We start from the raw sequence: 17,097 nt of genomic DNA, 5'->3' as shown, positions 1-17,097 counted from the left end.
ATCAAAGTAATGGGTTGTTACGTTTATATATTCAAGCTACAGTAGCAGGGTTGGATCCAAGTACCTTGTACTTGGACTCAAGTACAAATTTTTATGTACTTGTACAGGCCAGGGTTAGGTTTATGTACTACTTGTACTTGGACTTAAATGTAGAGTTTCATGTAATTGTACTTGTTCTTAGACCCAAAATACTTGAAAAATACCAAGTACATTCAAATACAAACAAGTACATTGTATTTAGATTCAAGCGAACTTTGTGATGATACTATCGGGTAAATGTACTCATGTTATTTTAAATACTTGAACTTGGACAAACATAACAAAATTACTGTACTTGTGCTTTTTCTTGAAAAATATCCAGGTACTTGGACTTACAGTTGCCTGTGCTTGGACCCAACCCTGTACAGTGGTACTTAACCCTTTTACTATGATGATGATTCTACAGATTTTGTTGTTGTTATTCTCAAGAATGTTTGGCTGAGCAGTCCCATCTCCCTGAGGAATGCCATGGCTGGAACAGGGTTACAACTCCCTTGTAGATATTGTGTTGTTGGTGTGTATAATCATGTACATACAATGCAGTCTTTCATAATGTGTTGTATGGGGTAAAGTGTTACATCCTGGACAGTTATGTGTGGTGCAGTCACTCAGCCTCTTCTGGTAATTTAGGATGGCTGGATGGTGGCTATATGGGGGAGAGAGATTTCAGAGAGATGGATATCAAGGGCTCTGGCATACAGCAGTATGTTGTCTTTCAGTTTATTGGTGGAGCAGTGAGAGATATGATTATGGATATGTTTCTGGAGGTGGGTGTTTGGTGGTTTTGTTTTTGTTCAGGCCAGTGCCATTGATTTTCTTCAACTGAAGGTGGGGCCTGATACTGAAGGGTTTAGAGAGATCAGTCCATTGCCCCAGGTCTCTCTTGCAGGAGACCCATGGCTCTCAGGTAACTGGTGAATCACCAGATTGGCACACAAGTCACTCAAAAAAGAAATATGTTATTGTTTTGGTAAGGCTAGAGTTGGGGGCAGTGCAAGATGTGGTGTTTTGTGTTCTCTGTGTGATTGTTCCATTTGGGGCAGTTTTTTTCTGTAGCTATGGTTATTCTGTGGTGGTACTGTCTTAGTGCTGGATGGTGACCTAAACACAATCATAATAGTGTGGTTCTTGCTTCTCATGTGTGAGGGGAGGGTCTGTAGGGTTGTTGTTGTTGTTGTTGTCGTTCCCTAGACTGTCTGTCCGAGCAGTCCCGTCTCCCCAAGGAATGCCATAGCCGAAACTGGGTTTTCCCACAAATCCTTTATAGAGCGTATGTTGTGTTGTTTGCGTGCATGATTGTGTATAATGCAGTCTTCCATTATGTGTTGTATGGTATGGGGTGAAGTGTTACATCCTGGGCAGCTGTTCACAATGCAGTCATCCAGCCTCTTCTGGTAGCTTAGAAGTGCTGGGTGGTGACCGCACCGCAGTCTGGCCAAGTGGACTCTGTCCTTTCGTGGGAGAGAAGATTCAGAAGGGTGGATATCAGGGGGTCTGGCATGCAGCAGTGTGTTGTCTTTCAGTGTGTTAATGGAGCGGTGAGTGATATGATTATGAATATGTTTCCGGAGGCTGGTATTTGGTGGTTGTGGAGGAAGAGAAGAGAGTATCTGTGCGTGATAAAGGTCTTTGGGTGTTGTTTTAATGTTTCTTGGTGTGTGTGGGTGTTCTGCTATGTAGTGTAGCGGGTGTGATGTGTTTGTGGTGGCTGCGGCAAGTGTTTGTGTGCCTCTCATGTCGAGGTGGTCCTTGACTTTGAGGACTTTTGTTTCATGGTGTAAATGGTCTGTAGGTGTTGTATTTGTGCAGCCTGTAATTGTTTTTATGGCTTTGTTTTGTATGATTTGAAGGGTGTTGTGGTGTGTCTCACTGAGATTAGGAGCCCATGCAGGACTCGCATAATTCAACACTGAGCGTATGCATTGTTTGTATATTGTTATATTAGTTTCTTTGTTTTGTCCAAATGTTGTTCCAGTGATTGACTTAAGTGCGTTAAGTCTGGGTGTGCATTTGTTTTTTATGTTTGTGATGTGTTGTTTGAAAGACATGGATGTATCGTATGTTACACCAAGAATTTTCGGTGTGTTTGTGTGTGGTATTAGAATGTTGTTGATGTAGAGATGAGGTATGTATTTGTGTTCTTTTGTCCAGTTGGTGAGAAGTGTTGCTGTAGATTTGGTTGGAGCTATTTTGAGTCTGTTTGTGATGAACCATGTGTTGAGTGTGTCAAGGTATGGCTGGATTATTTCTTCAGCTTTGTCTGTGTTACGATGTGTGCATGTGATTGTTATGTCGTCTGCGTAGGAAGAGATTTGTATTTCTGAGGTGTCTGGCGTGGGTAAGTCATGCATGTATAGATTAAATAATGTGGGGGATAGAACTGAGCCCTGTGGTACTCCGTTCTTAATGTTTCTGATGTGCGATGATTGGCCATTATATGACACGTAAGCATTCCTACCTGCCAGATAATTGGCCAGCCATCTTTTGGTGTTATTGTGCATGTCTGTGTTATATATTTTATTTGTTAGGTTGTGGCAGGGGATAGCATCAAAAGCTTTACTAATGTCCAATGTTATAAGAAGTGTTCTGTGGTGGGGCCTATCTGAATTGATGCCATCTAAAATTCTTTGTGTGAGGTTTGTCAGAAGAGTGTTTGTGGAGTGTAGTGGCCTAAAACCGTGTTGTGAGTCAGCAAGGGGAATATGTGGTGTGACAAGTTTAAGTATTAGGCGTTCAATGACTTTAGAGGGGGTGCAGAGAAGTGTGATTGGGCGGTGCAATGTTGGGGTTATTGGGTCTTTGTTCGGTTTTGGAATGGTGATTATTTTACCATGTTTCCAGATGTCAGGTATAGTGTTGTGTGAATAGCTGTAGTTTGCAATGTTCGTGAGTGCGTGTATACCTTGTGGTCCAATGTGTTATATAACTACAAATTATAGGTCCTGGAGCTGCAGCGTCTACATCGTGGGACCACCCCCCAACCCCAAGAGTTGGGGGCCAAACGGCAGCAACCACCCCTGGCCATCAGCTCTACGCAGGTGGTCTGTAGGGTTGATGCCATTGGTAACCACAAGTTATATGAAATTTAAAAGTATGACAGTTTATGATAATTATAGGAGTAAATCATAACAAAAAGGGTCAGAGCTTACCAAACTTTTCACCTTAGATATCGTACAATACAATTCATATCATTCCACAACCACAATTAAAGACCTCCATGTAAATAATGAAACCCCTACATCATCAGCATTTACAGTGGATTACACTGGTAAAACTTGTAGACATATTTGTCCATAATAAGGTTGATAACATACATACATACATATACCAAAGGCTTTTTCCCCCTTACAAGGGAGGTAGCCAAAAAGAAAAAGGCATAAAAACCATTCCCACCCATTCCATCCCTAAATACACTCCACTCCCCTCCACCCTCCCTCTTATCTTGGCACCTCCTGGATGACGGGTCATCCCTGCATCTCGCCCACTGCCCTGGGTCAGAGGCAGTGTTGCAAGATACAGCACATCCACAGCAAGGCCGCTTCATTAAATCAGCGACCCCCCTCTCCGTCCCCTCATGCAGAAAAGGAGAAATCCCTTCGGGCTGAAAACAAATTAGAGAAATAAGCAAAAGCACAACAGGCAGATGAATATTACATACAGGAATCAAAATAGTAAAAACTGTTCAGTCAATCCATCTGTCAATCTTTTCATCCAATTTCTCTCCTGCACTACATAGCACAAGGACAACCAACAGAATGCAGCATACTATTAAAACATCTACAACATCCTGCCACCTGCACCTCTTAACACATTCATACAAAAAGAAACTGACTCATATTGTAAAACAAGCACTCTAAGGCTGACCCCCCAAACTCCATTATACACCAGACCCCCAAGCATTAGTACAGTCAAGAATTCCGGCCTTGCATTGAAACAACACCAGCATTTAAACAGCACCAGTACTAAAAAGAACTGGCCACAAAATCATATTACCCCAGATGGGACTACCACATTGAAGATATGGAACACCTCAACCTACACTGCCTTATGCTAGACTTACCCAGACATCAACATAATATCTCTTGAGTGAGTTGTGGGCCATTCTGGAGTCTATTGCCAGTAAAGGCCACATCACACTATGTTTTTTGAGTCAGGGTGGCTTAGCACAGGAGTTAAAAGCTCACACTTTTTACCCATCCTGTGTTCAAACAGTTGACTCATTGGCGTGAATGAATGATGCACACTACTCAGTTCATCCCTGGCATTTTTGTCTTTGTACAGTTGATGTTTCACCTGCCACAGGCACATATTATCCATGTACAGTTCTATCAGATGAATAATGTTCTCACAATGCCAGTAGAACTGTGACTTCTGTGATATGATGAGTGAGACAGTTTGGTGGGTCTCTTGTTGCACCTCACCAGTCCACCACTGCTGGGAGGACATGGCATAAGTCTGGTGCCTTGCGGGCCCCAATTTGAGTGTGTTGCAGGGACTGCTCGGATCAGTTCCCCATGATTTGATATGTAGTGTGATGTGTCCTTAACCTGGGAGCTGTGGGTCTTTTGCAAGAGACCTAGGCCTCAGGAAACTGGTTATAGGCACTGGTTTAACCAGTAAGTAACTCTGTGAAGAGATTTTGTGTTGCTGTCTGGAAGGAGTGTAGGACAGTATAGTATTAGGTGCTTTATATTTACCAAGTTGTAGTTATATTATACGGGAAGGGAGCTATGCTCGTGGTGACCCGTCTTTGTATCTTTCAGCATCAAGTTTTTTCTTAAAATTTTGAATAGTGTTGCACACACTGTTTCTTTATCTAAATTATTCCAGATATCCAGTACTCTATGTGGGAAGCTATTTTTTTTTCAGATCTCTTTTATAGTTATCCTTTTTGAGTTTCTTTTCATGTCCTCTTGTTTTTCCATTGTCCCATTTTAATAAATCATTCCTATCTAGAATTTCCATTACTTTCATGATTCTATAAATAGCAGATCTCCTCTTTCTCTTCTGTGTTCCAGAGTTGGTAATTCCAATTTGGACAATCTTTATTTGTATGTTAATTTGGAGAAAGGTGGTGCCAAGTTCGTTATTGCTCTTTGTATTCTTTCTAATTTCTTTATATTCTTTTTAGTACTGGGTGTCCATAGTGTTGCTGTGTACTCCAGTTTTGGTCTTATTAGTGTAACTAATATGTTTTTAATAATTTCCTCATCCAAGTAGTCAAATGCCACTTTCATTGACCTTAATAGGTTGAAGGTTTCTCCGACAATTTTATTGATATGTTTGTCCTGTGTCATGTCTTTGCTGATTATCACTCCAAGGTCTCTTTTTGAGTTCACTTTTTTTACTTCTTCTTTACCAATTTTATAATTTCTTGATATTCTATTTTTACTTTTTCCAAACTCCATTATACTACACTTCTTGATATTGAAGTTCACTTCATACTTTTGAGTCCATTTTGAGTCCCAATTCAAGTATTTGTCTTTAATTACTACATACATACATATACCAAGGCTTTTTCCCCCTTACAAGGGGGGTAGCCAAAAAGAAAAAGGCATAAAATCATTCCCACCCATTCCATCCCTGAATACACTCCACACCCCTCCACCCTCCCTCTTATCTTAGCACCTCCTGAATGACGGGTCATCCCTGCACCTTGTCCACTGCCCTGGGTCAGAAGCAGTGTCGCAAGACACAGCACATCCACAGCAAGGCCGCTTCATTAAATCGGCGACCCCCCCTCTCCGTCCCCCCATTGCATAAAATGAGAGGACGGGGAGAAAACCCTTCGGGCTGCATCAAATTTTGCTCACACATACTACCTCACCCCCCATCCACCCGCCCATTCCACCTCATGCAATCACAACATCATCCACATACAACCATTCTCCATTCACCCCTGTCTTCTGTCCTCTCCCGTCCTTCCTCAACAGACATTCCCCTCTTCCCCAAAGCCCCCTTCACCCCATCCATCCACCTCATCCTAGGACGTCCCCTCATGTTCACTCCCTCCACATCTGCCTTCCACACCTCTTTTACTAGTCTTTCTTCACTCATTCTTTCCATGTGTCCAAACCATCCTAATATCTTTTCATCAACCCAATCTCCCAGCTCCTTTTCCACCCCTGTTCTCCTCCTCACCTCCTCATTTCTCACTCTATCCAGCCTAGTAACCCCCATCATACTTCTCAGACACCTCATCTCAAACACATTCAAACTCCTTCTCTCTTCTTCTCTTATGTTCCATGTTTCTGCCCCATACAGTGCTGTTGGCACAATCACTCCTTCATACAGTCTCCTCTTAGCATCCATTCCCAAATGTCCATTCCTCATTACACTCTTTAATCCACCAAGGCATTTACTCGCTTCTCTCAATCTACATTCTACCTCCACCTTCACTCCACCTTTCCCTGCCACATTTGCACCCAAGTATCTAAAACTATCCACTTCCTCCAGTCGCTCTCCCTTAATGCTCACTTCCAGTCTACTGGCACTTTCACCCCTTGTACATCTCATCACCTTACTTTTACCCACATTTATCTTTAGCTTTCTTCTATCACATACTCTTCCAAACTCTGCCACCAACTTCCTCAATCCCTCCTCCGATCCTGCCACAAGCGCAGTGTCGTCCGCAAACAACAGCTGGCTCACCTCCCACTTTTCTCCATTTTCTTTAACCATCTCCAATCCCTTGCCCACTACCCTTGCATTTACCTCTCGCACCACCCCATCCATGTATAAGTTGAACAGCCAGGGCGACATAACGCATCCTTTAATTACTACCCTCATTTTTCTCCCAGTCAGGAAGTCTTTCAACCATTCCAATAATTTTCCTCTCATGCCACCTATTGATTCTATTTTTCTTATTAGTTTCTTGTTTGGTACCTTATCAAATGCTTTTTTGTAGGTCTAGAAAGTCACAGTCTGCCCATCTATCCCTTTCTTGTATTATTTCTATTAGTCTTGAATAGAAGCAGATCAGGTTTGTTGTACATGATCTTCCTTGTCTAAATCCAAATTGATTTGGATTCAGTATAGTTTTTTCTTCCAGATGTTTAACCCATCTACTTTTGATAACTTTTTCACATATTTTTGCTACTGTGCTTGTTAGAGAGACTGGTCTGTAGTTGGTTGGATCTTCCTTGTTTCCTTCTTTATATATTGGCACAATATTTGCATTTTTCCAGTCCTGTGGTACCTTTGTCATGGTTGCATCCAAGGTATTTGGTGGCTGTTACCAGGCTGATGCTGTGTTGGTAATGATTTTGTGTCAGATAATGACCTGAATGCAGACATGCCATTGCAATTCTTGTTTGTCTTTGGAAAGATTTCTCTACTATGGGAGTTTTGTTGATTTGATGGTTTGTTAAGTTGTGTTTGTTTTATGATTTGAGTGAGCATATATTTTTGTAAAGTTGTATTGTGGAGTACTGGGGTAGGTTATTGTAGAGTTTGAGTAGAACATTACTGGGATTGTTTTTATATTGCATAGGTGAGATATTGTTTTGTGATGTGATGTGATAGTAGGGTTGGGTGGGTTCAAAGGCTCTTACACAGAAGAGTGTGCCCATCATTCTCATGGGTTGTTCTGTTGGGGGAGATTTGGTTTCCAAGTGGGAGGTTTTGCAGATATATGGGATGCAGACATAGGGATGTTTTTCTTGTCTGCTTGAAGAATATTTCTAGAGGTCATCATGTAATGAAAGGGTGGGGGTGAGCAACCTCCAGTTGTGGTGCTGTGTCTTGCTGCATTGTCTTTGACCCAAGCAGTGTGGTGGGGAACAGGATTTACTCTTTATCCATAAGGTGCTAAGATGGAAGAGATAATGAATAGGTTTTGGGTGTGACATCCTTACCTTTTCCTAAAGCTTTCTCACATATCTGCCTTACCACAAAAATCTGATCTATGCAACCCCTACCTGTCCTAAACCCACACTGTTCCTCACCAATTACTCCCTCTCTTCCTCTCCTAATCCCAAAACTATACAGGCATTCCTCCAGTCCTCTGGTACTCTACCCTCTTTTAGACAAACATTAAATAACCTCACCAGCCAGTCCACCATCACTGTACCTCCCTTTTTTAGACACTACATGACACCCATCCAACCCAGGTGCCTTACCTGCTCTCATCATTTTAATATCTGCTTTCACCTCATCTTTCCTTATTTCTCCTCCATTTTCCTCACTCATCACCGTCATTTTCTTATTACTTCCCACTGCAACTTCCTTTCCCTCCCTATCCTCCTTCTCATTTAGCAGCTCCCTGAAATACTCTGCCTATCTTCCTCTTTCTGCCATCTCTTCCATTATCATTTTTCCATCTGCACCTTTTACCAAAAAGCCTCCTTTTCCCCTACATTCTTCTCATGACCAGACTCATATGCTCTTATGGTTGGGTGTGGGATAGGTGTAGGGTGTGTATGGTTTGGATACTGCTCTCATAAGGGGGAAGAGCCATTTTGGTATTATATGTATTATTTTAGTAGCTGATCACTAGGTAATTGTCAAAACTCTTTTCCCTCATTGTAGCCAACAGGATATCTAAAACTTGACACTGTTTTTCTTACTATTACAGGTTACTCTCCTCATTCCCTGCTTCACAGACGCTGAAGCAAATACGTCCGGCCTAAATGAGGAACGTGAAGGACACTTGCACAACATTCAGACCTACAATCGTCTCTACTCTGAACATCCAAGATCGGTAAGGAATGAATTTGCAGTTGTCCAAATTTTATTTTGCCACAGACTCTTTGGCCTGGTCCAGAGACCAGGTGCCTGCCCCTTAGGGCTGCATCTCCATGGGGAGGTGGGGATAAGTTGTGTCCACTTATGGACTTCTTGGGCAGTTTCTGTGAGTAAGGTCTCTCCATGAGGGAGGGACATCTTTTTCTTCTCATTGTCCAGGGACTAGTGGTGTATTCTCTTGCAGGGTGGACACTGCACAGCATCACAACCTTCCACCCAAACCACACAAAACATCCACATGAAAACACATTCACACACTGATAACTTCAAAAAAGACCACCAAACTCAATACTCCAACAATAGCTCCCAGATATAAGTCCCTTATAGATAACCCTCTCACATCAGACAAGAACCACACTAGCATGCCTGCACTTAGGACACCATCTGTCATTACAGCAGTACCAACACAGAAGAGGTTTGGTTACAGATTCAAACTGCTCTAAATGCAACAACCACACAGGAGACACAACACCTCATACTACAGTACCCCACACCAACATTTCCCATACAACTACATATCTCTTCTCTAAATGACTTATGGTCCTGCCTGGAGGAGGTTGCCAGTTACAATTATGTAAATACTATTTTTGTATGGAGCTAAGAATGTAAAATTAATTTCAATACCAAATAATGCAAAGTACTTGAAATTGGCAATAGCTGCAAAAGACCATTCACTATTCTTTGAAAAGTGCAAAAGAAGAGAAAGATTTGGGAGTGTTGACAAAAGAAAACCTGACACCTGACAGACATATCAATAGGACTGTGGGAGATACATACAGACTGCTGCTGATGATTGAAGTGGTTTTTCACTATATGGAAGAAGAGATGATGAAAAAGCTCATAGAAACCCTGACCTGTCAAAGACAAGAATATGTGTCAGATGGTATGGTCCCCACATAGAGTGAAGGATATATGCAAGATTGAGCGAATACAAAGGGCAGCAACCAAGCTAGTTCCCAGCCTGGCAGATAAACCATATGAGGAAAGACTAAAGCACTGGGTCTGCCAATTTTGAAAGACTGAAGAGAAAGGTGATATGATGAAAGTATTCAGTCACTAAAACGGATAAACTACATTGACAGAAGAGATCTCTTGATTAAGGATGGGGATTTATTTTTAAGAGATCATGAGAACAAACTAAGGAAGGCTTTATGTCTAAAGGATGTGAAGAAATGTAGTTTTCCATATAGGTACATAAATACTTAGAAGGTGATACAGCCCAAGCTGGAACAATACTTGAATTCAAATATAAATATGATAATTGGAAATTAGGGATATAGACTACGTTTGAACTTTACATGAATTTGAGGCTAGGTATGATAAATTGGAGAACAGGAGATGAGAGTACTTGAGTGTTGTTCTTTTCATGTATACTACAATTAGATAAATACAGTAATATGAGACATTCTGCATACCCTGCATGGTGACCACATCAAGTCATTTCCAGTCTAGGAAATTTGAGACAACAACTATTATTATCTATCATTTTCCACTAGTGTATTCTAATAAAAAAAAAATTACTCGAAAGCTCACAAGTGGTGACTACTCCCCTTCTCTTCTTCTAACAGTAACAGAAAGAGCCCCATCATCAAATCACAGAGCAATGCAGTGTTTCTTCATGAAATGTGAAAAACATGAGATAACCAAAGAATTGTTGATGTGGCTAAGAATATGCAAAATTTTAATATCTCTATATACCAAGGGGAGCTTCCCTCTTATAAGGGAAGTAGCTGAGTCAGAGGCATGCTCCAACTCCCACCCATTTTACTCCCATCCACCACCTTTGCTTCCCTCTCATTTTAGCTCCTCGTGGATGAAGGGTGATCCCCATCTCCCACCCATTACCTGGGTCAGAAGTAGTGCAAGAAGACACAGTACATCCACAGCAAAGCTGCTTCACTCTGCAACCCTGCTCTCCACCCCTTCACGCAGAAAGTAGAGAAGGCGGGGAGAAATCCCTTTAGACTGTGTCAAAATATCATCCACACACAACCACTCCCCAATACCCCCATCCCCTGCCCCCTCTCTTTCTTGCTTGACATAGAAAAGAGAGAAGACAGGGATAAAATTCCTTCATGCTACATCAAAGTATCATCCATATACAACCATTCTCCACACACCTCTTTCCCTTGCCTTCTCCCTTCCTTGCTGAATAGACATTCCCCTCTTGCTCATAGCCCTTTTCATCCCATCCATCCATCTCATCATCCAACCTTGTAACCCCTACCATACTTCTCAGACACTTCATCTCAAACACATTTAAACTTCTCCTTTCTGCCTCTCTCAAACTCCAAGTCTCTGCCCCATACAGTATCATTGACACAATTACCCATTCATATAATTTTCTCTTTGTATCCATTCCTAGATGCCTATTTCTCATGACACTTTTTAATCCCTCAGGACATTTACTTGCTTCTTTCAATGTACAATTTACCTTCACCCCCACTCTTCCATTTCCTGCCCCATACAACCCCAAATACCTAAAGGAAGAAGGAAATTTTAATATGGTTTTATAATTTGTAATGTACACTTAACCCTCGATTTAACAGACAAATGCGTGCAAACCCTTGTCCATTATTTGCAAACGTCCGTTATTTGAAAATTGGGTCCATCTATTACCAATACTGGATAACAGACATAAGTCTGTTATGTAGAAAATTGTCTGTTAGGTTTCGGCGTGCACATACGTATTAGATATGTAATAAAACACTACAGTACATATGTATAATGATGTACATTACATATAAAGAAGAAATTGAACATGCCGTTATGTTTTGGCGTGCACATACGTTACTACCGGACACCTATTAGACATAAGTCCATTACGTAGAAGATTGTCTGTTAGGTTTTGGCGTGCACATACGTATTAGATATGTAATAAAAAGCTACAGTACATATGTATAATGATGTACATTACATATAAAAAAGAGATTGAACTGCGCCATTAGGTTTCGGCATGCACATATGTTACTACTGGACACATATCAGACAAATTTTCATTTTACGGACTTCGTCCGGAATTTCACTGTTACTATTGGACACATTTTTTTTGTCCGCTAAATCGAAAGTCCGCAAATTCGAGGTCCGCTAAATTGAGGGTTGAGTGTAATTGTATTATAATTTTCCGATGAAATGTAGACATTGTTTCTGAAGCTTTAACATGTTTTCCTTTTTTTCACATAAACTAAAATTTTATTTTGGAAACAGATGGTGGAACAGCTGCGAGACCTGCCCATATTGCTCCGTCATATGCTGGGTGAAATGCTAACATGGCGTGGCTTGGAAATGCTCTCCCGTATGAGAGTCATCATTTGCTTGGTGGTGGGTGTTTTGTATGCCATCACTCCTATTGATCTTGTACCTGAGGCCTTCCTGGGCATCATTGGTTTATTAGATGATTTAGTTGTTGTTATATTTCTCCTCATTCAAGTTAGTATTGTGTACAGAAATGTTGTCACCAATCGTGATTGGTAGCTACTGTCGAGCTATTGCACTATTGTAAACCCCCTCTAGTATTGAACTTGGTATTACAACTGACTACTGGATGGGTTAAACAGTTTGTGTGGAAAAATCATATACTTTATGAATAGAGATGATGTGGCAGACTGCACATATGGAAATAGCCTCCGTGACTTAACTATGTTTAAGAAGCATGTAATTTTAATCAATAAAGGGTGATAAAATATTATGCACAAGAAGAAAAAAAGAAAGAAAAAGGAAAATGAACCACTGAAATTATAAATTTTTTGTAACTGAAACAAATATATATGCTGTAGGAATATTGTATAGGTCTTTTTCATGCCTGTTGTGTCTAAATACCTTGCTAATATAAGAAAGTGTATTACTGAAGCAACTTCACACTCCTATGTTGACTTGAAAGTTGAGTCACTTAGTTTTGTGTGAATTATTAGGCTGTTTGAATAATGGGGTGATGAATTAAAATATGTGTATATAGATACCAAATGTGTATGCCAGTGTGTCTTAAGCTTTGAAAGGATATACTGTTGTCCTGATGATATAGGATTAAGCTAAGCTTAAGCTTAAGTAAAAACACTTTTTATTTAAAAAATGTAGTCATGAGTAGAATTTTATTGTTAGGAAGTCAGAGGTGCTCAATTTCTTAAATTGAAATTAATATTATACACAGATGATTCAGATCTTGCTCTCTTCAGTCCATTCAAAATATTATACATTTGTTGCCTTATGATATTCATTGTTGCCTCAAGTTTCACTAATTTGAGATCCACATCCACAAAGTGGTTGGTAATCGTCCTTGGTAGACTGTTGTGTTGTATTATGGGATTATTTCTGTATTACCAGCTGAAAGTAGTAGGAGGAGGGGAGCATTTGCTGGATGTCAGGTATTTATGTGAAAAGATGAAAGTAATATGATTGAAGTTGGTATAGAAAGATCTGTGGCCTAGAGCCAGTTCCTTGGGACTGAACCTCTAAATGGAGGTGAGAGGATTGATGGGTTTTGAAAATGGGCAGCGGAGAGATAATTCTCTCTGCCATTCATTTTCCAGGAATGCCACAAGCAGGTACCTGTTGGCCACTTGCCTTGTTAAGTCTGGTAATATGAACAAAAATGTGTAATTCTAGTAGTGGTTATATTGTGAATGAAAATAATTTTGGCAATGCTTTCATTATGAATGAAAATAGGAAAGGTTTTCTAGACGATACTGTAGATGTTTGTGATGCTGAAATTTGTTTTCTTTACTAGAGTGCATAAATGAAAATATCTGCTAAGCCATTGAAATATTTTTGTGCACATATACAAAGAAGATAGAGAAATTTTAGGCTCTAACAAAGAAGAAAAACCCAGCCATATTTTTATAAGTAAGTGCATTCCCCCGTGGGGATTTCCACTTTTTGTTGACCGTAGTGTTCTAGTTTTTTCACAAAACCTGTGTTTATCATAAATGTTGAGCAAGTTGAGTTGGGAGAATATTGAATCATTGTGAAACATGACATAGTTAAACTCATTGATCAGATGGTGCTGTTTACAGAGTTTATTTTGGCTACTACAGAATGCTTATATTCACCTGAGGAGACATAAGGTAAAATGAGATCTCAATTCAATGAAACCAGTTTTGTTTTGAATCAGTCCATCAATTGATTAGTCATCTTGCATAAGCCAGAACAAAGTCTGTAAAGTAATATCATTGATTTGAAAGTCAAGAAAAGTGGTCCAAAAGTGAGGGAATATTATGGAAAAAAAGGATGCAAGACTTATGCACTTAGAACAGTTTTTGCACCTTTTAGAAAATAGGTATGGTAGGTGCCCATTGTAATAGTAACCTGCTCTGCTTTAATTCTCGTAGCTTTCAACTGCTTTTTTAAGAGCTCAGTAAATTTGGCAAATATAAGTTTTGATCAGATAGTTGTGGGTAGTCTTGCTTTGTAAAAATATTCTATTGAAATGCCTGCCAGAAAATGTATATCTTGAATTTACAACATAAGAAAATAACCTTGAAATCTGATTGACCTTATGTTGTCAGTTCTTAATGCTGTTAACATAACCAGGTTTTATTCTGGGTCTGCATGAAGTTGGAATCCATTTGGATCACTTTGAGATAACCAAAGATGTCATGCTATGAAAGTTTAGTCCATTTGTAGTCAATAGTGCAAACAGAATGGACCCTTCTGTCACCACTTAGATATTTTCCCATTTTCATGGCATGGTTTTAAGGGTCTTGTGTCACTTTGCTTATGAAATCTCTCTGTATTCACTATCTCAAAGAGTGTTAAAGAATGTTCATTATTTTGTCTGGTAATATATAAATTGTTTTGATTTTTGCTGACTTTGTATTTTTATGCTCCTTTTTCTTTTTTGAAAATCATCTAACTCATTGTTATATTGAGTTTGATGGGATATGATCCATATATGTGTAAGTGCTTGACAGCTTATAGTTATCATCAGCATTAAAACCAAGCTCCTATAATGACAAACCTGCCATAACAATAAAAACATATATATGGGGTGTGATATAAAGGTTCCTGGACTGTCCATGTATCAAAGAAACAGGATGCTGAACTGTTACATATGTGTAGTATGACCAAGCAGTGAAAGTTGAGGTTCAGTTTGCTGTATGGCATTATTCTATGGAAATTTAGACATATGCTACACTTGATTTTGGAATCACATCCACATGTTCATTTGTGACTTTAGTGTGGACTTCAAGATTAGAACAGAGAAGAAACATTATTTTTGGCAGATGCTAACTATTTACATGTCTACAACTAATTACACACATTACCTCACAGCACATTCATTCAAAAAAAGATAAACATCACAGAAGAAACATTTTTAAATAGACAAAAAAGTATAATACTTGATCCAGAACCCCTGGATATTAACCCAAAAGAGAGATCACAAACACATAAGAGCAACACTAGCAGATCTGAGATCAGGTCATCACTCAGCATTAAAACTATACCAAAACAGAATTGACCTGGCATCAGATCCCAAATGCCCCAGATATCAGAATACAGAAGACACCAAACATGTTATCTATACTCACTCCCTTCAGAATCTTTTCACTGAGTGACCTATGGACAAACTTGGTGCCATAGGTCTTCCACAAGAGAAATCTGGGTCACCAGATTGATTGATTGATTATTGCTAGATACTGTACATGTGAAATTTGTGAACCTCCCTTGCAAATGCAATTTTTTCTCTAGAATACTTAATCATGTCTTTTTATTTGGATTGCTTGAAGCATTTTAGTAACAGACAATTTTGTTCTTTTTTAGGATATGTATTAATTGTTCAAGTTTTAGTTGACTTTTTCTTGGTAAATGGGTTGAAGTTGTTTATGGGTCTGTTAAGCCCATCCATGGATTGTGCAACATTTACCAGAATAAAGTTTCTAGCATTACAGGGTTGAAGGGACTGATTAACCCTTCCACTGCGCAGTTTTCCTTGGTAGGAGCCAGAACAATGCAAAAGGTACCAACAGCAGTGAAAGGGTTAATTGAGATAGAAATATATTCACTGTTTAGAGTTTTCCCTGGAAGAATAATATTGGCTATCAGCAGCTATACCAGTATATAACTTTTATTTAGTCAATATTTTAGGGATTTTAGTTACGTCTCTACAGACCAATCATGCATCATTATTTCATGATGAGAGACTAATCTATCAATAAAAGAATGCTGTTCTCTTAACGTCTACAATCTCTCCTTTCTACCACCTTTTTTAAAACTTCTTTATCACCTCTGTAACTCTAATCTCTTTGGTACAATATTATTCCCAAGAAAAGAAGTAAAGATTACTGCCACTGAAGTAATACTGGTAGGAGGCAGAACAAATGTATGAAGTATCAGTTAGAGGCAAATATTGCTCCTCAGCAGAATGAAATGATTAATATTTACCCAGGATAAAGCTTTCTAAGTATGTTACTGGATTATAGGAATTAGCTCTATTTTTTTTATTTATTTATGTTTTTTGGGGGTGTTGCATACAAGACTAGTTGCTGCATTGGGTTGTGAGCTAACCATGTATTGTACTTTACAGTTAAGTAAATACATATTTTGATTACAGCATTGTAATATTACATTTATTGAAAATAACATATCCACTAGAAACTTTATTGCTCATTTATATCCACATTTCAAACTTCTTCATGCTGAACACACTAGAATTTTTTTCATTTTTCTCCTGAAAATATATGATATGTATTAATAACTGCTTTGACTGACCTATATATTGAAGAAAACACAAATGATTATGTACTTTAAAGAGAAAATTACACTTTGGAGAGTTATTTTTGTAATGGTATGAATTAGATGTAGTACTTATGTGTACTGTAATTGCCTTCTTTGATAAACAATTCAGAAGTTATGTTATGGATTTTTGGAAGTATGATAAATAAACTAACATTTATTTACCTTGTATTTTTTTCAAATTGTTGAATCCTAATAAAATTTTGTTTTAACCCATTTTGAATCCAAGGGACCCACAATGGGTACTTGCAAGTGCTGGTTCTTCAAAATGGACATCAGAGAATAATTCCTCTGCTGCCCATCTTCAAAACCCATCAATACACTTATCTTAACCTGGAAGTGCACACTTGATCTCCAGAACAGGCCCACTGTTTCCTTCAACTATATTTCCTACATCTTTTTCACATAAGAGGAGCTGACACCCAGAGACTGTTTCCTTTCTTCTACTGTAAGTCAGTGACAGAAAGTCCCACACACAACACAGATAAATGTCTAAGAACTGTCACTAGTCAATGAAGCTGTGGATTTCCAGTCTTTGAAACTTCAGGTAATGTTTACTATCATTATTTGAATCCTAGAGATGTT

General features: G+C 39.1%; 1 protein-coding gene across 17 annotated transcripts in view; it reads left to right on the top strand.

Moving 5' to 3' along the window:
- Positions 1-16,657, top strand: part of LOC143024900 (E3 ubiquitin-protein ligase RNF170-like) — a 45,581-nt gene extending 28,924 nt beyond the window's left edge. For all 17 annotated transcript variants that reach the window (XM_076184311.1, XM_076184309.1, XM_076184320.1 and 14 more), the window contains 2 exons: positions 8,615-8,740; positions 11,992-16,657. In XM_076184311.1, the coding sequence (XP_076040426.1) occupies positions 8,615-8,740; positions 11,992-12,258 (393 nt within the window). In that variant the 3' untranslated portion in view covers positions 12,259-16,657. The remainder of the gene's footprint in view (positions 1-8,614; positions 8,741-11,991) is intronic.
- The last annotated feature ends 440 nt before the right edge of the window (positions 16,658-17,097 follow it).

The sequence above is a fragment of the Oratosquilla oratoria genome, chromosome 4, assembly GCF_046742065.1.
Source record: "Oratosquilla oratoria isolate Oo_2021 chromosome 4, ASM4674206v1, whole genome shotgun sequence".
NCBI lineage: Eukaryota > Metazoa > Arthropoda > Malacostraca > Stomatopoda > Squillidae > Oratosquilla > Oratosquilla oratoria.
Note: the sequence above shows the minus strand (reverse complement) of the source record. Positions and strands in the feature narration are given on the sequence as shown.